The 26,436-nt window shown below is 41.5% G+C and overlaps 1 protein-coding gene and 1 non-coding gene across 5 annotated transcripts in view; one reads left to right on the top strand and one right to left on the bottom strand.

Moving 5' to 3' along the window:
* WNK3 (WNK lysine deficient protein kinase 3) overlaps positions 1-26,436 on the top strand; it is a 183,848-nt gene that overhangs the window by 9,908 nt on the left and 147,504 nt on the right. For all 4 annotated transcript variants that reach the window (XM_074392315.1, XM_074392314.1, XM_074392313.1 and 1 more), the window contains exon 2: positions 14,133-14,788. In XM_074392315.1, coding sequence (XP_074248416.1) covers positions 14,252-14,788 — 537 coding nt within the window. In that variant the 5' untranslated portion in view covers positions 14,133-14,251. The remainder of the gene's footprint in view (positions 1-14,132; positions 14,789-26,436) is intronic.
* On the bottom strand, positions 5,686-5,792 carry LOC120366652 (U6 spliceosomal RNA). The gene has a single exon (XR_005581237.1). It is a non-coding gene; the product is annotated as a U6 spliceosomal RNA (small nuclear RNA).

The following is a 26,436-nucleotide window of genomic DNA, read 5'->3' as shown; positions in this document are numbered from 1 at the left end:
TCTGGTTTTATTTCCGTAGTTGGTAGTAGGAAATCTTGGCTTATTCCTGACTTTAACGATTGTTTACGTGAAAGATGCTTACCCTCATTTGTAGGATAAATGCTAATTGAAACCACACTGAGATTCTTTACTTAAACTTATCAGTGTTAAAAATCAAAATGTTTGATAACACTTTTTGTTGTCAAGACTGTGGGATAAAAGACACTCAAACATTGTAGGTAGGAGTTTAAATTGGTACACTGCCCATGGAAAGCAATTTGGCAGCATTATATAAAGATACACATGTATTCCATATATTATTCTGGACATATTAGTATACGTAAATCAAAGTTTAAAAAACAAATATGCAAATTTCCTTTGATCTTGGCGGGGCACAGTGGCTCACACCTGTAATCCTAGCGCTTTGGGAGGCTGAGGCCGGTGGATCACCTGAGCCCAGAGGTTCGAGACCAGGCTGGCCGACATGGTGAAAGCCCATCTCTACTAAAAATACAAAAATTAGCCAGGCATGGTGGCACACCTGTAATTCTAGCTACTCTGGAGGTTGAGGCAGGAGAATTGTTTGAATCTGGAAGGCGGAGGTTGTAGTAAGCTAAGCACTCAAGCGTAGCTGACAGACTGAGATATATATATACACACAATGAAATCTACAATGTTATTTATAATAGCAAACAATTGAATACTACAAAATAAGAATGAGAAACTTCTACACACTGAAAAGGACAAACATGTATCGTTTTGTTTTTTTTTTTTGAGCCAGGCAATGTAAAGTCAAACATGTGTCAAGACAAACATGTGTCTTAAGTTCCTATGATTATAAAGAGTTTGATGTATACTATGTTACTTTTTGTGTAGATGGGTAAGGAGAAAACATATTTGTTAATTGCCTGAAGAGATTCTGGAGGGATACAGAAGGATCTGTTGAGTGGTTACCTGTTGGTGGGGTAAATGGAATTGAATTGAAGGGAGATAGTTGGGAATGAGTGTGGCCTTTATAAACCTCTTTATTTGATTTTTGAGCCGTATGATTATATTATGTATACATGTGTGTGTATATATATGTGTGTGTCCTCTTTTTTGGGACAGGGTCTCACTTGGTCACCCAGGCTGGAATGTAGTGGCGCAATCACTGCTCACTGCAGCCTCAATCTCCCAGGCCCAAGCAATCCTCCCACCTCAGCCTCCCAAGTAGCTGGGATTACAGGCACACACTACATGCCTAGCTAATTTTTTTTTTTTTTTTTTTGAGACAGAGTCTCGCTGTGTTGGCCAGGCTGGAGTGCAGTGGCATGATCTTGGCTCGCTGTAACCTCCGCCTCCAGGGTTCAATCAGTTCTTCTGCCTCAGGCATGTGCTACCATGCCCTGCTAATTTTTTTTTTTTTTTTTTTTTTTTTTTTTTGAGACGAAGTTTCACTCTTGTTACCCAGGCTGGAGTGCAATGGCGCCATCTCGGCTCACCGCAACCTCCGCCTCCTGGGTTCAGGCAATTCTCCTGCCTCAGCCTCCTGAGTAGCTGGGATTACAGGCACGCGCCACCATGCCCAGCTAATTTTTGTATTTTTAGTAGAGACGGGGTTTCACCATGTTGACCAGGATGGTCTCGATCTCTTGACCTGGTGATCCACCCGCTTCGGCCTCCCAAAGTGCTGGGATTACAGGCTTGAGCCACTGTGCCCAGACCAATTTTTGTATTTTTAGTAGAGATGGGGTTTCACCATGTTGGTCAGGCTGGTCTTGAACTCCTGACCTCAGGTGGTCTGCCCACTTGGCCTCCCAGAGAGCTAGGATTATACACGTGAACGTGAACCACTGCGCCCGGCTACAGTTGTCTTTATATATATTCCTAGGGCTTAGATAAGTGTATTTACCTTTTTATGAAGGAAAAATGGCTACATGTAGGTAATGATACATAACTGTGAACTTAGTAAGAGACTCCAGGTTTGAGGCCTGATTTTTTAAAACTTTTTCACTGGGTCATGTTTCTACATTGCTGAGTATAGAAGGGTAGTATCCCGGTCACTGGATCATATCCCTTTAGCAGTATCAATTCATTACTGGAAAAGTTCATTTTCTGGAAAACTTTAAAAAAATATATGGTTTTCTGCCTTTTTAGACCCTATTTAGGAAATAGGGTCTCCTGAAAATCATTTAATGTTTTCTGGAGTATTGTTGAATAGTATTTTAATATAATGCTGTTTCTAGGGGTTATTGAGATGTAGACAATAAAAGCTTACATTTATTGATTATTATATTGTGCCTGGCACTGTGCTAAGTATTTTATATGTGTATTTTCATATCGGTCCTGTGAGATTTCACAAATGAAATTAAGAATGATTGAGGTTAAATAATTTGCCTGAAATCTCTTCCAAGGGATGAAAGGCAGAACCAAGATTTGATTCCAGATTTCTCCCACTCCAGAGCTTGTGTTCTTTATTTTTTGAGAGAGTCGCACTCTGTGATCTAGGCTGGCATTCAGTGGTGTGATCACAGCTCACTGCAGCCTCAACCTCCCTGGGCTCAGGTGATCATCCCCACCTCAGCGTCTCAAGTATCGGGGAGTACAGGCACACAATACCACCCCCGGCTTATTTTATTTTATTTTATTTTATTTTGAGACAGACTCTCACTCTGTCACGCAGGCTGGAGTGCAGTGGCACTCTTGGCCGAGCCTGTGTTCTTAAACTATTTTATGGTCAAGATCCAGTATGGCCCTACATATGCTATAGTCAAGAAACTATTGAGGCCTGGCATGGTGGCTCATGCCTATAATCTCATGCCTATAATCAAGCACTTTGGGAGGCAGATGCGGGCAGATTGCTTGGGCCCAGGAGTTTGAGACCAGCCTATGTAACATGGCAAAACCCTGTCTCTACAAAAAAAAAAAAAAAATACAAAAAGTTAGCTGGGTGTCTAATGCTGTCTCATTCCTGTAGTCCCAGCTACTCAGGAGGCTGAGGTAGGAGGATCACTTGAGCCCAGGGAGATCAAGGCTGCAGGGAACCATGATTGCACCACTGCACTCCAGCCTAGGTAACAGAGTGAGACCCTGTTTCAAAAAAAAGAAAAAAAAAAAGGAAGCTATTGAATCCATGATGGCCCCAGATACATTACACTAAGTTAAGTTCTTGGCCTAGTTTTTCTTATTCGGTGTTTACCTTTAGGTCAGCAGCTATTACATCTTCTTGTTGTCAGACCTTTATTTTCCTCCTGGGATTCTTAACCCAGGAGGCCAGGCTGAAGATGAGAGTAGACACAATGAGGGGTGGAGGGTAGTGTAGTTTTTAAAAGGCATATGTGATAATGTGATGGTTTTGTTAACTTGTGTAGCAGCAAAAGAAAGAAAAAGATAATGTGACGGTTTTGATTTTCATGAAAATATTTTACTTTAAGATTCTTTCTTTCTTTTGCTTTTTTTTTTTTTCAGACGGGGTTTCACCATGTTGGTCAGGCTGGTCTTGAACTCCCAACCTCCGGTGATCCGCCTGCCTTGGCCTCCAAAGTGCTTGGATTACAGGCGTGAGCCACCATGCCCGGCCTTTTTTTTTTTTTTTTGGAGACAGAGTTTCACTCTTGTCACCCAGGCTGGAGTGTAGTGGCACAATCTCGGCTCACTGCAACCTATGCCTCCCGGGTTCAAGTGATTCTACTGCTTCAGCCTCCCGAGTAGCTGGAATTACAGGTGCCTGCCACCACGCCCAGCTAATTTTTATATTTATTTATTTATTTATTTATTTACTGATACAGAGTTTTGCTCCTGTTACCCAGGCTGGAGTGCAATGGCGCGATCTCGGCTCACCACAACCTCCGCCTCCTGGGTTCAGGCAATTCTCCTGCCTCAGCCTCCTGAGTAGCTGGGATTACAGGCATGCGCCACCATGCCCAGCTAATTTTTTGTATTTTTAGTAGAGACGGGGTTTCACCATGTTGACCAAGCTGGTCTTGAACTCCTGACCGCAGGTGATCCGCTCATCTTGGCTTTCTTGGCTTCCCAGAGTTCTAGGATTACAGGTGTGTACCACTGTGCCTGGCCATATTAAAATTTTTTTTTTTTTTTAAATTTTACAGACAGAATCTCACTCTGTCACCCAGGCTGGAGTGCAGTGTTGCAATCATGGCTCACTGTAGCCTCCTGGGATCGAGTGATCCTCCCACCTCAGCCTCTTGAGTAGCTGGGACTATAGGCATGCACCACCATGCCCAGCTTATTTTTTTAATTTTATTTTTTGTAGAAACAGGGTCTCCCTGTGTTACTCAGGCTGGTCTCAAACTCTTGGGCTCAAGCCATCCTCCTGCCTTGGCCTCCCCGAGAGCCAGGAGTACAGGTGTTAGCCACCAACCCAGGCCAGGACATCATATTTTGTTGTGATACAATTTATGTAATACATAATTTATGAATATAATATAAAAGTCAGTGATTTTCAGTAAATTTATAGAGTTGTAAAATCTTGATTACAACTCAATTTTAGTTCATTACCATTGCCCAAAAGATTGCTTGTGCTTATTTGCAGTCAATCCTGTTCCTGTGCCCCAGCCCCAACCACTAATCTATTTTCTGTTTCTGTAGCTTCGTCTTTTCTGGACATTTTTTATATAAATGAAATCATATAGTATGCAGTCTTTTCCTCTGACTTCTTTCATTTAACATAATGTCTTCATGGTTCATCCTTGTTGTAGCATGTATCAATACTCCATTTCTTTTTTTCTTTTCTTTTTTTTTTTGAAGATGGGACCTTGCTATGTTGCCCAGGCTGGTAGACAGTGGCTATTCATGGGCGTGATCATAGCACACTGCAGCCTTGAACTTCTGGGCCCAAGTGATCCTCCTACCTCAGCCTCCTGGCTTCTGGGTAGCTGAGACTATAGGTCTGCACTACCACACCTGATACCATTCCTTTTTATTGCCCAGTAATACACTTTTTTGAGATGGAGTTTCACTCTTTTGCCCAGGCTCGAGTGAAGTGGTGCCATCTTGCCTTACTGCAACCTCTGCCCTCTGGGTTCAAGCGATTTTCCTGCCTCAGCCTCCTGAGTAGCTGGGTAGTACCACCATGCCTGGCTAATTTTTGTAATTTTGGTAGAGAAGGGGTTTTACCATGTTGGCCAGGCTGATCTCGAACTCCTGACCTCAAATGATCCACCCACCTTAGCTTCCCAAAGTGTTAGGATTACAGGCGTGAGCCACTGTGCCCAGCCTGCCCAGTAATATTCTATTACACTTAATACATTTTGTTTATCCATTCATCAGTTGATAGACATTTGGATTGTTTCCACCTTTTGGCTATTGTGAATAGTGCTGCTATGAACACATGTACAAGTTTTTGTGTGGACATATGTTTTCATTTCTCTTAGGTAGATGATATCATATGGTAACTCTGTTTAACTTATTGAAGAGCTGCCAGACTGTGTTCCAAAGCAGCTGTACCATTTTACATTCCCACCAGGATTCTATGAGGGTTCTGTTTTTTTCATATGCTTGCCAACACTTGTTACTGTCTTTTTTATTGTAGGGTATGAAGTGGTATTTCATTGTGGTTTTGATTTGCATTTCCACAATGAATAATGATGTGGAACATCTTTTTATGTGTTTATTGGTCTTTTGGATTTCTTCTTTATAGAAATGTCTATTGAGGTCTTTTGCCCATTTTTTTAAAATACTTTAATATCTTTTCTATAAAAACATTTTTTTTGTATGGAACGGTTTATGAATTTGCGTGTCATCCTTGCGCAGGGGCCATGCTAATCTTCTCTGTATCGTTCAAATTTTAGTATATGTGCTGCCGAAGCGAGCACTCTTTTGCCCATTTTAGATTGGATTATTTGTCTTGTCATTATTGGGTTCTTTTTGTGTGTGTGTGTGGTGGGGGGAACACAGGGTCTCACTCTGTTGCCCAGGCTGGAGTGCAGTGGCGTGATCTCAGCCCACTGTAGTCTTCACCTCCCAGGCTCATGCTATTCTCTTGTCTCAGCCTTCTGAGTAGCTGGGATTACAGGTGTGAGCCACTGCACCTGGCTGTTATTGAGTTCTTAATGTATTTTCAATACCATCCCCTATCACATATATGTTTTGCACATACTTTCTCCTGCCCTATAGGTTGATTTTCACCACTTTCTTGAGGGTATCCTTTGAAGCACAAAAGTTTGAATTTTGATGAGGTGCAGCTTCTTTGTTTGTTTGTTTTTTGAGACAGTCTCACTCTGTCAGCCAGTCTGGAGTGCAGTGATGTGATCTCTGCTCACTGCAACCTCTGCTTCCCAGGTTCAAGCGATTCTGGTACCTCAGCCTCCCGAGTAGCTGGGATTATGGACATATGCCACCATACCTGGCTAATTTTTGTATTTTTAGTAGAGATGGGGTTTCACCGTGTTGGCCAGGCTGGTCTCAAACTCCTGACCTCAAGTGATTCACCTGCCTTGGCCTCCCAAAGTGCTGGGATTACAGGCGTGAGCCGCCATGCCTGGCTGAGATGCAGCTTCTTAATTTTCTCTTTTATGCTTATGGTTTTAGTGTTGTGTCTGGGAAGTCATTGTCTAACCCAAGTTACTGAGATTCACTCCATTATTTACTTATAAAAGTTTTATAGTTTTAGCTTTTATATTTAGGGTTATGATCCACTTTTTAATTTCTGTGTATGGTGTGAGGTGAGGGTCCAACCTCATTCTTTTGCATGTAGATTCCAGTTGTGCCAACAAGTTTGGTTGAAATGACTGTTCTTTTCCCATTGAATGGTCTTGACCGCTTTATTGAAAATCAATTGACCGTAAATGTTAGGGCTTCTAGATTCTGAATTCCATGGACCTATACGTCTATCCTTAGTCTGCTGTTCATTTCTAATTTATTCATTTTTGGTAGGAGAGCATGCTTTGTATGATTTCAATCTCTTTAAATTTATTGAGATTTGTTTTATTGCATAGCATATGATTTTTTTTTTTCAGAGAATAATTCTATGTGTGCTTGAAAAGAATGTCTATTTTGCTATTGTTGGGTGAAATGTTCTATAGATGTCACTTAGGTCAAGTTGGTTGATAGTATTGACCAAATTTTTCATATACTTGTTGGTTTTCTGTCTAGTTACTCTCTCTGTTATTGAGAGTGGGGTATCGAAATATTTTGCTATTATTGAATTATCCATTTCTCCAGTTTTGTCAGTTTTTATTAAATGTATTTTGGGACTCTGTTGTTAGATGTGTATATGTTACATTGTCTTGATGAATTAACTCTTTTATCTGTATAAAATTCCCCTCTTTGTCTCTAGTGACGTATTTTTGTCTTAGGGTACTGGTTTTTAAAAAGACTGAGGGAATCCTTTTTTCATCCTTCTTATTTGCTTATTTTTTTCTTTTTTTTTTTCTTGAGACAGAGTCTTGCTCTGTGCCCAGGCTGGAGTACAGTAGCACCATCTCAGCTCACTGCAGCCTCTTCCTCCCAGGTTCAAGCTATTCTCATGCCTCAACCTCCTGAGCAGTTGGGATTACAGGCATGCACCATCACACCTGGCTAATTTTTGTATTTTTAGTAGAAATGGAGTTTCACCATGTTGGGCAGGCTGGTCTCCAACTCCTGACCTCAGGTGATCCACCCACCTCAGCCTCCCAAAGTGCTGGGTTTACAAGTGTGAGCCACCATGCCTCGCCCTTATTTGCTTCTTATCCTGTACTTAGGGAAGCCAGGTATTAGAATTATTATACCAGAGCACCAGTACTTGCCACTCCTCTATTATATTAGGGGTCTGAATAAGATTTTATTTTGTTTTAATTAATTAATTTTTTTGAGACACGGCCTTACTCTGTCACCCAGGTTGGACTGTAGTGGCTCACTGAGGCCTCAACCTCCCAGGCTCAGGTGATCCTCCCACCTTAGCCTCCCCAGTAGCTAGGATGACAGATGAATGCCACCATGACTGGCTAAGTATTTTATTTACTTTTTTTATTTTTTAAAGAACAGTCCTATTGCAATAATATTTTTCTTATGAGATGGATTCTTGCTCTATTGCGCAGGCTGGAATGCAGTTATGTGATCTTGGCTCACTGCAACCTCTGCCTCTCAGCTTCAAGTGATTCTCGAGCCTCAGCCTCCCAAATAGCTGGGATTACAGGCATGCGCAACCACACCTGGCTAATTTTTGTATTTTTCAGTAGAGATGGGGTTTTGCCAGGTTGGCCAGGCTGGTCTTGAACTCCTGACCTCAGGTAATCCACCTGCCCCCACCTCCCAAAATGCTGGGATTATAAGTGTGAGCCACCATGCCTAGCCCAGCCTATTGTTTTTAAATTAAAAAAAATTTTTTTCCCAACACCATGGACCTGAAGGCAAAGATTTTATTTTATTTTATTTTTTGAGACAAGGTCTCTCTGTTATCCAGGCTAGAGTGCAGTGGCTCAGTCACAGCTCATGGCAATCTTGTCCTCCTGGGCTCAAGGGATCCTCCTGCCTCAGCCTCTTGGAGTTTGAACTGCAGGCACATGGCACCATGGCCAGCTAATTTTGTAATTTTTTGTAGAGATGGGGTCTTGCCATGTTGCCCAGGCTGGTCTCAAACTCCTGAGCTCAAGCGATCATCCCTCCTTGGCCTCCCAAATTCTTGGCATTACAAGTGTGAGCCATTCACTGTGTCTGACCAAATATTTTATTTTATTTTATTTTATTTTATTTATTTTTGAGACAGAATCTCATTCTGTTCCCCAGTGTGGAGTGCAATGGCGTGATCTCGGCTCACTACAACCTCTGCCTCCTGGATTCAGGCGATTCTTGTGCCTCAGCCTCCTGAGTACCTGGGATTAATCTTGGGCATAATCCACTGCACCCAGCCTCAAAGACTTTATTTATTTAATTATTTATTTAATTATTTATTTATTTTTTGAGACAGAGTCTTGCTCTGTCACCAGGCACCAGGCTGGAGTGCAGTGGTACGATCTCTGCTCACTGCAACCTCGTCTCCTGGGTTCAAGCAATTCTCCTGCCTCAGCTTCCCGAGTGGTTGGGACCACAGGCACGCCCCACCATGACCAGCTAATTTTTGTATTTTTTGGTAGAGACAGGGTTTCACTGTGGTCTCAATCTCTTGACCTCGTGATCTGCCCACCTTGGCCTCCCAAAGTGCTGGGATTACAGGCGTGAGCCACCGTGCCCGGCCAAAGATTTTATTTTTTAAAATAGGTTCTGTAGTAAAAAATTTTTGAAGACTTTCCAACTTAAATTCTCTGACTTAACTGTATTTGGCTCCTTGCTTAGAATTCCTTTTGTCTTCCTTGTGGATTTTTGCTCTTGAGGTTTAAAATCTCACCTAAAATGGTTAACATTTGGGGAACGTGGGTGAATACTGGATTCTTTTCATGCTCCTGCAGGTTTTTTTCCCAAAACCAAAAATTACTTCAAAATAAATAGTTAAGGTCGGGTGCAGTGGCTCACGCATGTAATCCCAGCCCTTTGGGAGGCCGAGGCAGGCGGGTCATGAGGTCAAGAGATCAAAACCATCCTGGCCAACATGGTGAAACCCCCTCTCTACTAAAAAATACAAAAGGTAGCAGGGCGTGGTGGCGTGTGCCTGTAGTCCCAGCTACTTGGGAGGCTGAGGCAGGAGAATCGATTGAACCCAGGAGGCCGAGGTTGCAGTGATCCGAGCTCGTGCCACTGCACTCTGGCCTGGCGCCTGGTGACAGAGCGAGACTGTGTCTCAATAAAAATAAAAGAAAGAGTTAAACTAGTTATCTTTTTTCACTTGCTTGCAATACTAGTCTTATTAAGTGACCTTGGAAGTATATTGATTTGGCAATGTAACCTCATAAGACATTCATAGATTTGTCCTAGTAATGCCATCTGGTTGGCAAATTATTGTGAGTCACCGTAAGACTCTTGGTTTTCCCTCACAGCTATATTCATTCAGTCAGTAAATTTTCTTGCATTTAGTAGTTCCTTAGTGTGTCTTGAACATATCCCTCCTGCCACTATTTTCATTTAAACCTCATCATCTCTTTTGGATTGTTACAGTAGCTTTTTAATGGGTCTCCTTGTTTTACATTGTATGACATGAAAGTGTCTATCTGCTTCTCTGTCCTCATCTGCCTGCTTCTGATATGCATGTAAACAACTGCTCATGATACCACTCATATACTTAGTCCATGTTGTTTAATGCCTTTCTTTTTTCTTTTTTCTTTTTTTTTTTTTTTTTTTTTGAGACAGAGTTTTGCTCTTGTTACCCAGGCTGGAGTGCAGTGGTATCATCTTGACTCATTGCGACCTCCGCCTCCCGGGTTCAAGGGATTCTGCTTCAACCTCCTGAATAGCTGAGATTACAGGTGCCCATGACCACGCCCAGTTAATTTTTTATACTTTTAGTACAGACGGGGTTTCGCCATGTTGGACAGGCTGGTCTCGAACTCCTGACCTCAGTTGATTCACCTGCCTTACCCTCCCAGAGTGATGGGATTACAGGCGTGAGCCACTGCACCCGGCCTGTTTAATGCCTTTGCTTGTAATCTTCCCTCTGCCTGGATCAGCTAATTATCTTTCTGTGAGACTCAACTCAGTCTTTTTTTTTTTTTTCCCAGAAAAACTTACTGGAGGGTCTGACTTCATTCTTTTGCATGTGGATATCCAGTTGTCTCAGCACCATTTGTTGGAAAGACTATTCTTTCCCCCATTGAATTTTTTTCTTTTCTTTCTTTCTTTTCTTTTATTTATTTATTTTTTTGAGACAGTCTTGCTCTGTCGCCAGGCGCCAGGTTGGAGTGCACTGGCGCAATCTCAGCTCACTGCAACCTCCGCCTCCCGGATTCAAGCAATCCTCCTGCCTCAGCCTCCTGAGTAGCTGGGACTACATGTGTGCACCACCACACCCAGCTAATTTTTATTTTTATTTTTATTTTTGTGAGACGGAGTTTCGCTCTTGTTACCCAGGCTGGAGTGCAATGGCGCGATCTCGGCTCACCGCAACCTCCGCCTCCTGGGTTCAGGCAATTCTCCTGCCTCAGCCTCCTGAGTAGCTGGGATTACAGGCACGAGCCACCATACCCAACTACTTTTTTGTATTTTTAGTAGAGACGGGGTTTCACCATGTTGACCAGGATGGTCTTGATCTCTCGACCTCGTGATCCACCCGCCTCGGCCTCCCAAAGTGCTGGGATTACAGGCTTGAGCCACCGCGCCCGGCCAATTTTTGTATTTTTTTAGTAGAGACAGTGTTTCACCATGTTGACCAGGATGGTCTCTGTCTCTTCACCTTGTGATCTGCCTGCCTCGGCCTCCCAAAGTGCTGGGATTATAGGCGTGAGCCACTGTGCCCCGCCCCCACCCCCACTGAATTTTCTTGGCAACCTTGTGGGATTTTTTTGGTGGCAGGGAGACTGAGTCTCACTCTGTCACCCAGGCTGGTGTGCAGCAGTGAGATCTCGGCACACTGCAACCTCCGCCTCCCAGGTTCAAGAGATTCGCAACCTTCACCGCTCGGGTTCAAGTGATTCTTCTGCCTCAGCCTCCCGAGTAGCTGGGACTACAGGCGCTGGCCACCACACCTGGCTAATTTTTTTTGTATTCTAGTAGAGACAGGGCTTCATCATGTTGCCCAGGGTGGTCTCGAACTCCTGAGCTCAGGCAGTCCATCTCCTTGGCCTCCCAGAGTGCTAGGATTACAGACATGAGCCACCACATCCCGCCATTCTTCTTGAAAATTAATTAACCATAAATAATGTGGGTTTATCTCTGGATTCAATTATTATTCCATTTATCTATATAGCTATTCTTACGCCAGGACCATACTGTCTCAATACTGTAGCTTTGTAGTAGGTTTTAAAATCAAGAAGTGTGAGTCCTCCAAATTTGTTCTTTTTCAAGATTGTGTTAGCTTTGATTATTATGAGTCCCTTGAAATTCTATATGCATTTTAGGATTAGCTTGATGTTTTCTGCAAAGAAACCAGCTGAAATTTCGTTGAAGTGCATTGAATGTGTTGAACAACTTGGAGTATTTGTCTCTCTTTTGTTTATTTTTATTTTATTTTATTTTATTTTTTTGAGATGGAGTCTCGCTCTGTCATCCAGGCTGGAGTTCAGTGGCTCCATCTCGGCTCACTGCAACCTCTGCCTCCCGGGTTCAAGCAATTCTCCTGCCTTAGCCTCCTGAGCAGCTGGGATTACAGGTGCGCACCACTATGCCCAGCTAATTTTTGTATTTTTAGTAGAGACGAGATTTCACCATGTTGGTCAGGCTGGTCTCGAACTCCTGACCTAGTGATCCGCCCACCTTGGTCTCTCAAAGTGCTGGGATTACAGACGTGAGCCACCGTGCCTGGCCCGTTTCACATAATTCTCAACAAATTGTTTTTGACAAATTGTGCTTTTCGAGGTGCCTAACATAGTAAGAAGTATACAGGCTTAACTTTGCAGTGTGTGATTGTGGTGAAAAGGGAAGCATTTTCATATTGGTGATTTAGCCACTCACTTGAAAAACTTTTTTCCACGTATTTTCACATGTTTATTGTCCAAAGTTTTAGAAAATACAAAAAAAGCAGGAAGAAAAATCCATAACTCCAGAGTTATGTCTATAAGCTTGTATATATTCCTTTTTACATTTAGCCATATAATATATAGGGAACGTCTTTTATCTCACTGAAGACTACAGTGTGTTTTTTTGTTTTTTTGTTTGTTTGTTTGTTTGTTTTTGAGACAGAGTCTCTGTCGCCCAGGCTCGAGTGGTGCAGTGGCGCAGTCTCAGCTCACTGCAGCCTCTGCCTTCCGTGTTCAAGTGATTCTCCTGCCTCAGCCTCCTGAGTAGCTGGGATTACAGGCGCCTGCCACCACATCCTACTATTTTTTTTTTTTTTTTTTTTTTTGTATTTTTAGTAGAGACAAGGTTTCACTAAACCAGGCTGGTTTGGTCTTGAACTCCTGACCTCAAGTGATCCACCCACATTGGGCTCCCAAAGTGCTGGGATTACAGGTGTGAGTCACTGCTCCCAGCCTACAGTGTTATTTTTAATGCCGTGGCATAGCTCATTTTGAAAAACTTAATTAACCACCAATTAGGCTTATGTTTTGTTTTTTCCATAAGTGCTAGAACGAACATCTTTATAGTTAAATTTTTGCACAGATTCTTGACTATTTTCTAAGGCAAGTTCCTATAAGTAGAATTGCTAGTTTAAAAGAATACATGGTTTTGAGTCTTTCTTGCTATTGTTTTGGGATAGTATATTAATATTTGACAACAGTTTCTGTTAAAATCTGAAGGTAAGCTTATAAATCTTTGCATTATTTAAAATTACTGTCAGTTGTTTATAGCAGCAACATTCACAACAGTCAAAAGGTGGAAACAATTCAATCTACTGGCAGATGAATGAGATGAACAGAATGTGGTCTATAACTAATATGATGGAATATTATTCAGCCTCAAAAAGGAATGAAATTCCGATACATGCTACAACATCAGTAGACCTTGAAAATACTATACTAAGTGAAATAAGCCAGACACAAAAGGACAAATATCTGATTACATTTATATGAATTACCTAGAATAAGCAAATTCATAGAGACAGAAAGTCGAAGTTACCAGGGGTGGGTGAGAGCTGATAGGGAATCATTGTTTAATGGGTACAGAGTTTCAATTTGGGATGATTAAAAAGCTCTGGGCATGGATAGTAGTGATGTTTGCGCAACACTATGAATGTAGTTAACACCACTGAATTGTATACTTAAAAATGGTAAATTTGACGTTATGTATATTTTAGTACAATAAAAGAAACTACTATTGATGAATTCTGGAATTTTAGACAAAAACCACCTAGAAACCATGTGGTTGTTTTACTTACTGTGTTTGTCACCTTGTGGCTAAGTGAACTCAGGGTTTGGGTACTTGTTTTGAATTTGATGGATTGACAGATGGAGCTGAGAACTAGGTTTCTAACCAATATTCATGCAATATGAAGACAGATCAAGGTATATACTAAGTAGCCTACTAGGCACTGAGGACTAATGGTAAACAAGATAAGACACAGTCCCTAGAGTCTGCTGGTTGCTAAGATGGGACAGAAAAAAGAATAAACTTCTTATTAAGGAAAAAAGGATTAAAAATCAGGTGACTTATTTTTTCCTTAATGATTTCCTTTGTAGGGTGATTTTAAAATATCCTTTTCCCCTCTTCAGGTTGCTATAGAAACATATGACCACACAAAAGGAAGTCCATTTTAATAATTCTGATACCTGAGATGTAACTGGACTGAAGACTAGAAACAGGAAAAATTTTAGTGCCAACTTTAATTACAATGGCCACTGATTCAGGAGATCCAGCCAGCACAGAAGATTCTGAGAAACCTGATGGAATTTCACTTGAAAACAGAGTTCCTCAAGTTGCTGCAACTTTGACAGTAGACGCCAGACTAAAGGAGAAAAACAGCACCTTCTCTGCTTCTGGGGAAACCGTAGAAAGGAAGAGATTTTTCCGAAAGAGTGTTGAAATGACGGAAGATGACAAAGTTGCCAAATCGTCCCCGAAAGATGAGAGAATAAAGGCTGCAACGAATGTTCCAAGAGTAGATAAACTTCCTTCAAATGTGCTGAGAGGTGGACAAGAAGTTAAATATGAACAGTGTTCAAAGTCAACCTCGGAAATCTCAAAAGATTGTTTCAAGGAGAAAAATGAAAAGGAAATGGAAGAAGAAGCAGAAATGAAAGCTGTAGCTACTTCTCCTAGTGGCAGATTCCTGAAATTTGACATAGAATTAGGAAGGGGAGCATTTAAAACAGTGTATAAAGGACTGGACACTGAAACATGGGTTGAGGTTGCTTGGTGTGAGCTGCAGGTAGGTATATAATCTTCTTGGTTATAATAAATTCAAGTTTTAGCTGGCCTGGCCTTCTGCGTCATCCATGATTAAAATGTATCATGGATTAAAATAAAATGAAGGGCTTGTCCCTCACATCCTACAAATTATGGTCCTTTCCTATATCCTCTTAGGAGCTCACGCCAAACTTTTTTTTTCTCCTGTTGTTTTCTTTTCTGTTTTAAAGGGGGGAAAAATCTGTATGGCTTTTTTTTTTTTTTTTTTTTGAGGTAGAATCTTGCTCTGTCACCCAGGCTGGAGTGCAATGGTGCAGTGTCGGCTCACTGCAACCTCTGCCTCGAAGATTCTTCTGCCTCAGCCTCCCAAATAGCTGGGATTATAGGCGCATGCCACTACGCCCTGCTAATTTTTTGTTTTGTTTTGTTTAGAGACAGGGTTTCACCATGTTGACCAGGCTGGTCTTGAACTCCTGACTTCAGGTGATCCTCCCGCCTTGGCCTTCCGAAGTGCTTACAGGCGTGAGCCATGATGCCTGGCCTATCATGACTTTCTTTTGGAAAAATTGTTTTAATTTGTTAGCTTTAGGAAAGTCCCCAACTTCTTAATGTCTCCTTTTGAAAACTTCATAAATAAGTGACTTATGAGTTGATTGTCGTACTAAGTACTCGAGAGTATGATAGGGAAATATATTCATTGTGGTATATACCTTTTTTCTTTTTCTTTGGACAACATTTTGGGGGTTCATGTCCTGTTTTTCAGAACTGGAAAGGTTTTACTTGATTCCTTGAGAACCTTTATTGATAGAAGCTCATGATGCCTTTGAATTTAACTTAGAGAGTATCTCTGGAAGAAATAATCAGCAAAATCTATTAAAGTTATTCAGCTAAAATGTGTGTAGAAAGGAGAAATGAAAGCAGCAGTAGAATGACTGAATTGCCTTCATATTTGGTTCCATAATAAATGTTCATGTAGTACTTTTCATTATGAAGAACCAAATAGGGACAGAGCATCATAGAAGGGGTTATAATGAGAAGAGTTTTAGACAGATGTGGGTCAAATATAAGGAAAACCTTTGTGACCTCAGTCAACCCATGGGAAATGGTCAGTGATCACATGGGATGCTTAAAATTAAGATGGAATAAAGCTAGTTTCTAAGAACAGGTTTTTGTTGTTCAGATTCCAGTAGTCTCTGTGAGTGTAGATGTATATGTATGAAAACACCATGATTTCACTCATTCTGAATTTGCTGTAGGTTTCTGTTCAGATAGGTTGGAATTTAGTCCAGGTTTCTGAATTTCTAGGAAGCTTTTTGTTTAATGCCATGGTTTCCAAACTTGACTGTCTATAAAAGAGTCGGTATTTGCTTCATATGCAAATTCTGGGGCCTATTGGTACAAATTCTGATTTAATAAGTCTGGATTGGGGTACAAGACTGCAATTTTTAAAAACTTTCTAAGTGCTTCTAATTTAGGGAGTCCCTTGAACACTCTTTGGAAAGCAAATTACCTATCAGTCAGACCCAATCGAGCGGGCTTCAAAAGGTACGTGCATGTGTGGAGTTTGCTTGGTTTTCTTCTCACCTGCTTTTTAACCTTTAAGAATTTTATGTGGTATACATTGTAGTAGAAATGTTAGATCATGCAGGCAAGCAAGCATCAGAATCACCTAAAATTCTAGTACTTTGAGTACAATGCTTTGAACATTTTAGTATATACATCTTTCTGGTAAATACACACACACACACACACACACACACACACACATACACAAGTCTTTCTATACAATTTTATACTCTTTATTTTCACTTATCTTGAATGTCTTTTCATTATCAGTAAGGGTATATTTTTTTTTTCTCTTTTTTTCTTTTTTTTTTATTTTTTAGTTTTTTTAAGGGTATATTTATTTATGTATTTTTGTAAGTGTTTATTTACGTAGTTAATTTTTTCTCTTTTTAAATTTTATTTTTTGATTTCCAGATTTTAAGTTCAGGGGTACAGGTGCAGGATGTGCAGGTTTGTTACGTAGGTAAATGCGTGCCATGGTGGTTTGCTGCATAGATATCCCATTACCTAGGTATTTAGCCCAGCATCCATTAGCTATTCTCCCTGATGTTCTCCCGCCTTCCACCGCCACCCCCCATTTTCTGTTTTTTATTTATTTTATTTATGTTATTTCATTTTATTTTTTGAGACAGGGTCTCACTCTATCGCCCATGCTGGAGTGCAGTGGCATGATCTGGGCTCATTGTAACCTCTGCTTCCCAGGCTGAGGCTATCCTCCCACCTCAGCTTCTCGAGTAGTTGGGACTACAGGCACATGCCATCACTCCTGGCTACTTTTGTTTTTGTATCTTTAGTAGAGACGGGGTTTCATCATGTTGTCCCGGTTGGTCTCGGACTCCTGGGCTAAAGCCATCTGCCTTCCTCGGCCTCCCACAGTGCTGGGATTATAGGTGTGAGCCACCGTGCCTGGCCTACATAATTATTTAAAATAGATGCTTAGTGTTTCATTACAAGGTTCTTCTAGGTTATTTAAGCAGTCCCTTATTGTTGGATATATAGGGCTTTTTATTTTTTGAGAGATGTAATGTCACACTGCCGTCCAGGCTGGAATGCAGTGGTGTCTTCTTGGCTCACTGAAGCCTTAACCTCCTAGGCTCAAGCGATCCTCTCCCCTCAGCCTCCCTAGTAGCTGGGACTACAGACGTACCACCACACTCAGCTAACAGTGTTTTTATTTTTTGTAGAAATGAGGCCTTACTATTTTGCCCAAGCTGGTCTCACACTTCTAAGCTGAAGCGCTCCTTCTGCTCTGGCCTCCCAAAGTGCTGGGATTACAGGCATGAGCCACTGCACCCTGTCAAGGTTTTTCTCTCTATTATTTTACTATTGTAACCATGGCTATGATGAAAATCCTTGTGTATAATATTGAAAGTTATGTAAATTTTAATTTCATCCCTGCATTGTGATATCAGTAGCACTCAACTTTTAGTGATACCATCTGTAAATAAGGAAAATAATTTCCATTCACTTGGTAGTAGGGTACATAGTAAAGATAAGTCAATCATTTTACAAGCTGTGTACTCTAGTTATGTTTAGGTAAAAAAGGATGTTCAGGTAAAACTTGAAAATATTTCCATGGGAAACGCCTAGAATACTGACTTATTTTATTTTATTTATTTATTTATTTTTGAGACAGAGTTGTTCTCTGTTGCCCAGGCTAGAGTGCAGTGACATAATCTTGGCTTACTGCAATCTCTGCCTCCTGGGTTCAAGCAATTCTCTTCCCTTAGCCTCTCGAATAGCTGGGATTACAGGCATGCACCACCATGCCCGGCTAATTTTTGTATATTTAGTAGAGGCAGGGTTTCAACATAATTGGCCAGGGTGGTCTCAAACTCCTGACCTCAGGTGATCTGCCTGCCTTGGCCTCCCAAAGTGCTGGGATTATAGGTGTGAGCCATCACACCTGGCTGTAGGATACTGACTTCTATCATTCACCTGTGGAAAGGTTTAAAAATCTCATAAGGGCCGGGCGCAGTGGGTCACGCCTGTAATCCCAGCACTTTGGGAGACCGAGGCAGGTGGATCACGAGGTCAAGAGATCGAGACCATCCTGGTCAACATGGTGAAACCCCGTGTCTACTAAAAATACAAAAAATTAGCTGGGCACGGTGGCACTTGCCTGTAATCCCAGCTACTCAGGAGGCTGAGGCAGGAGAATTGCCTGAACCCAGGAGGCGGAGGTTGCGGTGAGCCGAGATCGCGCCATTGCACTCCAGCCTGGGTAGCAAGAGCGAAACTCCGTCTCAAAAAAAAAAAAAAAATACAATAAAAATCTCATGAGGTCTTCTACTCAGAGTGTGGCCCCTGGACCTGGGAGCTTGTCAGAACTGCATATTCCCAGGTTTTATTCCAGACCTTCTGAATCAGAATCTGACTTTTAGTAATACCTCCAATTGATTTGTGTGCACAGTTAAGTGAAGTTTGGAAAGCACTTGAAATATGGGACCAATTCCTATAGTAGGAATTCCTTTAATACTCTAACATGAACTTTATATTATATTATGTATTCTGATTTCTGACTTCTAGTCCAGACTTCTCAAATTGAAATCTTTAGGAAATGGGTTCCAGGAACCTTCTGTTTAAAAGTTCCCAGGGTGCTGGCCATGGCAGTGCTCACCTATAGTCCTAGCTACTCAGAAGGCTGAGTCAGGAGAATCACTTGAGCCCAGGAGTTTGAGGCTGCAGTGAGTCATGATTGTGCCCCATTGCACTCCACCCTGGGTGACAGAATGCGACCCTGTCTCAAAAAAAAAAAAAGAAAAATAGTTCCCCAGGCGATTGGATACATAGCCAGATTTGGGAATCTCTAATGTGGAACAAATGCAATAAATATATAAAGTACATTTTAATTTACACAGAGAACAACAATTGCAATTTTCTGTTCTAAAAGGAATGTCAGAATTAGTGGACTTACCGGTTTTTGAATATTGCTTTATCTTCTGCATTTTTTTTTTTTTGTCTAAATTTTTGTATTTTTTTTTTTAAAAGACAAAGTCTTGCTCTGTTGCCCAGGATAGAGTACAGTGGCATGATCATAGCTCACTGTAACCTTGAATGCCTGGGCTCAAAGGATCCTCCCAAATAGCCAGGACTACAGGCATAGGCCACCATCCCCAGCTATTTTTTTTTTTTTTTGAAATATTTTATAGAGATGCCTCAGCCTCCCAAAGTGAGACATGAGCCTCTGTGCCCAGCCTGCATATTTGAAATTAAGAAAACTAGCTTATTTATAATCCCAGGAGAATAAGGGGGATCGTCTTTGAATTATTTCCTGAGTACAGTGCAGTTTTTTTTTTTTTTTTTTTTTTTTCCTCCTGAGACAGAGTTTCGCTCTTGTTACCCAGGCTGGAGTGCAATGGTGCGATCTCGGCTCACCGCAACCTCCGCCCCCTGGGTTCAGGCAATTCTTCTGCCTCAGCCTCCTGAGTAGCTGGGATTACAGGCATGCGCCACCATGCCCAGCTAATTTTTTGTATATTTAGTAGAGACAGGGTTTCACCATGTTGACCAGGATGGTTTTGATCCCTTGACCTTGTGATCCACCCGCCTTGGCCTCCCAAAGTGCTGGGATTACAGGCTTGAGCCACCGCGCCCGGCCTACAGTGCAGTTTTTAATGTACAATTTTTCGTTCTTTTTCTATAGTCTTATTTATTATATAAACAGTTCTGTAGAAAAAGATCACAGTGAGCAGTTTGAATGTTTAAATTATTCTAGATTCTTTTTCAATGTGTGTGTGAGATTGTATATATAATATTATATATAATTGATATGTCCATACTTTTATCAGTTTGATATATATTCTATTAATGTTATTAAAATATATAAACTATAGCATTGACACTACCTCTTGCTTAATCTTCTCCCCTAATGTTAGGCAATTATTTTCTTATTTTTCTTTTTTATTTTTTGAGACAGAGTCTCACTTTGTCACCTAGGTTGGAGTGCAGTGGTATGATCACAGCTCACTGTAACCTCAACCCCGTGGGCTCAATTGATTCTTCTACCTCAGCCTCCCTAGTAGCTGGGACCACAGGTGCGTGTCACCATACCTGGCTAATTTTTGTATTTTTTTGTAGAGATAGGGTTTTGCTGTGTTGCCCAGGCTGGCCTCAAGTGATTAGCCCATCTTGGCCTCCCAAAGTACTGGGATTATAGGCGTGAGCCACCACTGCCTGCCTTTTTATTTTTAGAGACAGAGTCTTACTCTGTCTCCCAGATTGGTCTTGAAGTCATGGACTCAAGAGATCCTCCTGCCTTGGCCTCCCAAGTAGCTGGGACTACAGGCACCACTGTACTGGTACTTTTCTTTTTTTTTTAATTTTATTTTTACATGTTTGATATGAAATTTACAGCTCAACAATAGGTTTTATACCTTTTTCTCTTGATGGCATTCCCTTCCTCCCCATTGTGGATATCCGAGTCTTGTGTAATAATTCTGTTTGTTTTTTGTAGAGACAGTCTCATTATGTTGTTCAGGCTGGTCTCAAAATCCTGGCTTCTAGAGATCCTCCTCTCTGCCCCTCAAAGTGCTGAGATTACAGACATGAGCCACCATGCCCAGACTAATTCTGTATTTTTTATCACCAACAAAGCAAAGGCAAATTGTGTAATAATTCTTTTTTTTTTTTTTTTTTTTTTTAAGAAAAAGAAGCCGGGCACGATGGCTCAAGCCTGTAATCCCAGCACTTTGGGAGGCCGAGGCGGGTGGATCACAAGGTCGAGAGATCGAGACCAACCTGGTCAACATGGTGAAACCCCGTCTCTACTAAAAGTACAAAGAATTAGCTGGGCATGGTGGCGCGTGCCTGTAATCCCAGCTACTCAGGAGGCTGAGGCAGGAGAATTGCCTGAACCCAGGAGGCGGAGGTTGCGGTGAGCCGAGATCGCGCCATTGCACTCCAGCCTGGGTAACAAGAGGGAAACTCCGTCTCAAAGAAAAAGAATAAGAAAGAGGAAGAGGGAGAGAGAATGGGGGTATTGCTTTATTGCCCGGGCTAGAATGCAATCTAAATATGGGTATGCCTATAATTGTCCTTAATAATGGAGATATAAAAGAAAATGAGGGAAGAAAATAACAAACAAGGAGCCAACCAACATTTTGTTTAAACTTCTAAGTTGATATGATGTGGTACTGATCTACGTATTCCTGTATTGGATGCGTATATATTTAGGATCTTTAGCTCTTCTTGTTGTTGCATTGATCCTTTTAACATTATATAATGTCCTGCTTTGCTTTTGATCTTTGTTGCTTAATTTAAACTTCTGCTTTTTATTTATTTATTTTAGCTCTCTGGTTGGTTGGTAAATCCTTCTCCATCTCTTGTTTAAATCTTTGTGTATCCTTGAATGTGAGATGGGTCTGGATGCAGCATACTGATCGGTTTTAGTTTTTTTTTTTTTTTTTTTTTTTTTTTTCTGAGACGGAGTTTTGCTCTTTGCTACCCAGGCTGGAGTGCAATGGCGCGATCTCGGCTCACCGCAACCTCCGCCTCCTGGGTTCAGGCAATTCTCCTGCCTCAGCCTCCTGAGTAGCTGGGATTACAGGCACGTACCACCATGCCCAGCTAATTTTTTTATATTTTTAGTAGAGACGGGGTTTCACCATGTTGACCAGGATGGTCTCGATCTCTCGACCTCGTGATCCACCCACCTCGGCCTCCCAAAGTGCTGGGATTACAAGCTTGAGCCACCGCGCCCGGCCAAATTTCGGCTTCCTTTTTTTTTTTTTTTTTTTTTTTGAGACGGAGTTTCGCTCTTGTTACCCAGGCTGGAGTGCAATGGCGCCATCTCAGGCTCACCGCAACCTCCGCCTCCTGGGTTCAGGCAATTCTCCTGCCTCAGCCTCCTGAGTAGCTGGGATTACAGGCACGTGCCACCATGCCCAGCTAATTTTTTGTATTTTTAGTAGAGACGGGGTTTCACCATGTTGACCAGGATGGTCTCGATCTCTTGACCTCGTGATCCACCCGCCTCGGCCTCTCAAAGTGCTGGGATTACAGGCTTGAGTCACCGCGCCCGGCCTGGTTTTAGTTTTTTATTCAAATTGCCTGTCTGTCTTTGGATGGGGGATTTAGTCAATTTAAATTTAGAATCGATAATAATATATGTGAGTTTAATACTGCCAGTTAATATTAGCTGGCTATTTTGCCCATTAGTTGATGTAAATTCTTCATTATATTGATGCTCTTTTTGGTATTTTTTTAGAAAGGCTGATACTGTTTGTTCCTTTCTATGTGTAGTGGTTCTTTCAGAAGCTCTTGTAAAGCAGGCCTCGTGGTGATGAAATCTCTGAGTGCTTGCTTATTCACAAAAAACTTTATTTTTTCTTCACTTGTGAAGCTTAGTTTGGCTGGATGTGAAATTCTGGGTTGAAAGTTCTTTTCTTTAAGGATGTTGAATATTGGTCCCCACTCTCTTCTGGCTTGTAGGGTTTCTGCTGAGAGATCTGCTGTAAGTCTGATAGGCTTCCCTTTGTGGGTAACCTGACCTTTCTCTCTGGCTGCCCTTAGTATTTTCTCCTTCATTTCAACCCGGGTGAATCTGACGATTATGTGCCTTGGAGTTGCTCTTCTTGAGGAATATCTCTGTGGTGAATTGTGTAATAATTCTTAACAGCCCCACATCCATTTGTATATGTTGACCTTATGGTGCTGCAAAGAACTGGGAGTGAAAGATTTTACTGCTGATGTTTGACTTTGAGTATGTTGAAAACAAACTCTCAGATTTAGGATTTGGCTATAAACATCTGCATTTCAAGTTCTTCATATTTTATGGTTTCTGTAACTTGATTTTTTTAAGAGACAGGGTCTTGCTCTATTGCCCAGGCTGGAGTGCAATGGCATGCCATAGCTCACTGCAGCTTCTGCCTCCCGGGTTCAAGCAATTCTCCTGTCTCAGCCTCCTGAGTAGCTGGGACTACAGGCACACACTACCACTTCTGGCTAGTTTTTGTATTTTTAGAAGAGATGGGGTTTTACCACATTGGTCAGGCTGGTCTTGAACTCCTGACTTCAAGTGATCCACCCACTTTGGTCTCCAAAAATGCTGGGATTATGGGTGTGAACCACCGTGCCCAGCCTATTTATTTTTTGTGATGGAGCCTCACTCTGTCTCCCAGGCTACAGTACAGTGGCACAATCTTGGCTCACTGCAAACTCTTCATCCCAGGTTCAAGCAGTTCTGCCTCAGCCTCCTATACTGTTGGGATTACAGGCATGTGCCACCACACCCAGCTAATACATATATATACACACACATATGTATATATACATATATATACATACATACATATATATATATATATTTGAGACGGAGTTTCGCTTTGTTACCCAGGCTGGAGTGCAGTGGCGCAATCTCGTCTCACCGCAACCTCTGCCTCCTGGGTTCAAGCAATTCTCCTGCCTCAGCCTCCCGAGTAGCTGGGACTACAGGCGTGTGCCACCATGCCTGGCTAATTTTTGTATTTTTTTTAGTAGAGACAGGGTTTCACCATGTTGACCAGGATGGTCTCAATCTCTTGACCTCATGTTCCACCCGCCTCGGCCTCCCAAAGTGCTGGGATTACAGGCGTGAGCCACCGCGCTAGGCTAATTTTTATATTTTTAATAGAGTCAGGGTTTCACCATATTGGCCAGGCTGGTCTTAAACTCCTGACCTCAAGTGATCTGCCTGCCTCAGCCTCCCAAAGTAGTATGGGATTACAGCCTTGAGCCACCGTGCCCGGCCATAATTTCTTTCTTTCTTTCTTTCTTTTTTTTTTTTTTTTGTTGTTGAGACAGAGTCTCGCTCTGTCACCAGGCCAGAGTACAGTGGCACAATCTCGTCTCACTGCAACCTCTGTCTCCCAGGTTCAAGCGATTCTCCTGCCTCGGCCTCCTGAGTAGCTGGGACTACAGGCACGCACCACCAAGCCCAGCTAATTTTTGTATTTTTAGTAGAGACGGGGTTTCACCATGTTGGCCAGGCTGGTCTCAAACTCTTGACCTCGTGATCCACCAGCCTCGGCCTCCCAAAGTGCTGGGATTACAGGCATTAGCCACTGTGCCCAGCCATTTCTTTCATTTTTAAAACTTTTTTTAGGCAGGGTCTTACTATATTACTTGGACTGGTCTCGAACTCCTGGGCTCAAGTGATTCTCCAGCCTTGGCCTCCCAAAGTGCTGGAATTACTGGCATGTGCCACTGCACCCAGTCTTTAATTTTTGTAGAGATGGAGTTTTGCTGTGTTGTTCAGCCTAGTCTTGAACTCCTGGGTTCAAGCGATTCTCCTACCTTGGCCTCCAAAATCACCAGGATTACAGGCATGAGCCATTGTGCCTGGCCCCCATAACTTGATTTTAAAAATACATTAATGGAAAGACCTGACCTATTGTTCTTTGTAAAAACTTTGGTAAATTACTTGGTAATTACTTAGTAAATTAGTAAATTACTGTGAGTGAGGGCTATCAGTCATAAGTGCTATTTAGAAGACTATATTTTAGTTTATGATGTTGAAAGACTTGGTCACATGTTACTGAAAGACCAGTTTGGCAACTCTCAGAAAAAAATCAATCACAGGAGTTTGTAATAGTTTCTTCCTCCACTAACAACTTGAAAATTAACATCCCTTAGCACAATCAGTTTTTGCTTTATTATGACTTGGAAAATATTATTATGACTTGGAAAATACACTAGTACATTTGTTTTCTTTATATAATGGAATTATTTTCTAAATGTGGGAACATCGTAGATATTTGAAAGATGTTTTGTTGACATTTTCTAAAATAAGCTTCACTCTGGGGTCAGATATGTGATTGTGTACTTTTGAGGGTAAACAGACCTTTGAATAGCACTTAGACATCTAACAACTCAAGTTATAGTCTGTGAACCAAACCAAACATGACACTGGAAAGAAATACCAAAAGGAAAAAAAGGCACAATAGAGTATAGCAGGTTGACATGTTGAGTTGAGCATTCTAAGATACTTTCATTATAGTAGTGAATGTACTCAAAGCAATGCAGTGGAAATAACAGCTTAAAAATCCATACTTCCACACCTGAAGCATCTATCAAAATTGTGGAAGATGGCCTGCCACAGTGGCTCACACCTGTAATCCCAGCACTTTGGGAGGATAAAGCGGGTGGATCTCCTGAGGTCAGGAGTTCGAGATCAACCTGCCTAACATGGCGAAACCCCATCTCTACTAAAATTGCAAAAAATTAGCCAGGCATGGTGGTAGGCACCTGTAATCCCAGCTACTTGGGAGGCTGAGGCAGGAGAATTGCTTGAACCCGGGAGAAAGAGGTTGCAGTGAGCTGAGATCATGCCACTGCACTCTATCCTAGGTAACAAGAGCGAAACTTCGTCTTAAAAAAGAAATTGTGGAAGAACGTATTTCTATTTTATTTTCATTCATCATCTAAGTATACTTTGGGAAAAATTATATTTTTAGACATCAGCCCTGTTACATTTGATTGTGAAATTAGAATTAGATATGAAAACAGTTGAATTTCCAATAAAGGAAAAAGTAATGAAAAAAATAGATGCTAGAATTTCTGTTTCTGAATATAATTGTGTATAGTATTCATGCTGAGACACTTAATTTTGCTCTCAAAATATTTTTATGACCCTCTTGGAAATGTTTCTGGATTCTATTTTAGCCATATAAGAAAATGCTTCATTACATTACAGGCACATGCCAAATAGTATGATTCAGTTTGATTTCTAACTCTCTTCATCAGATCCAGCCCTAAAAGTATACATTCTTGGATAAAACATGATTACATTGAAGGGAGGAGGGATAAAGCTTTCTTAAATATACATGTTTTCATCTCTTTGTTTAAAAACTAGTCACAAACTTTATTAAACCAAAGGCAAATGCTTTTACACAATGACAAAGGGTAGGAGTGGCAAGAGATAGCCTTTGTCTGGGAAATAGCATTAATTTTCCCAGTTAGTTCAGTGAGTTAGTTTTGAGCTAATTATTTGCTTGATAGATTTTTAAAATTGATACATGTGGGGCCAAGCGCAGTGGCTCATGCCTGTAATCCTAGCACTTTGGGAGGCCGAGGCGGGTGGATCACGAGGTCAAGAGATCAAGACCAACCTGGTCAACTTGGTGA

Source organism: Saimiri boliviensis, chromosome X, assembly GCF_048565385.1.
Source record: "Saimiri boliviensis isolate mSaiBol1 chromosome X, mSaiBol1.pri, whole genome shotgun sequence".
NCBI lineage: Eukaryota > Metazoa > Chordata > Mammalia > Primates > Cebidae > Saimiri > Saimiri boliviensis.
Note: the sequence above shows the minus strand (reverse complement) of the source record. Positions and strands in the feature narration are given on the sequence as shown.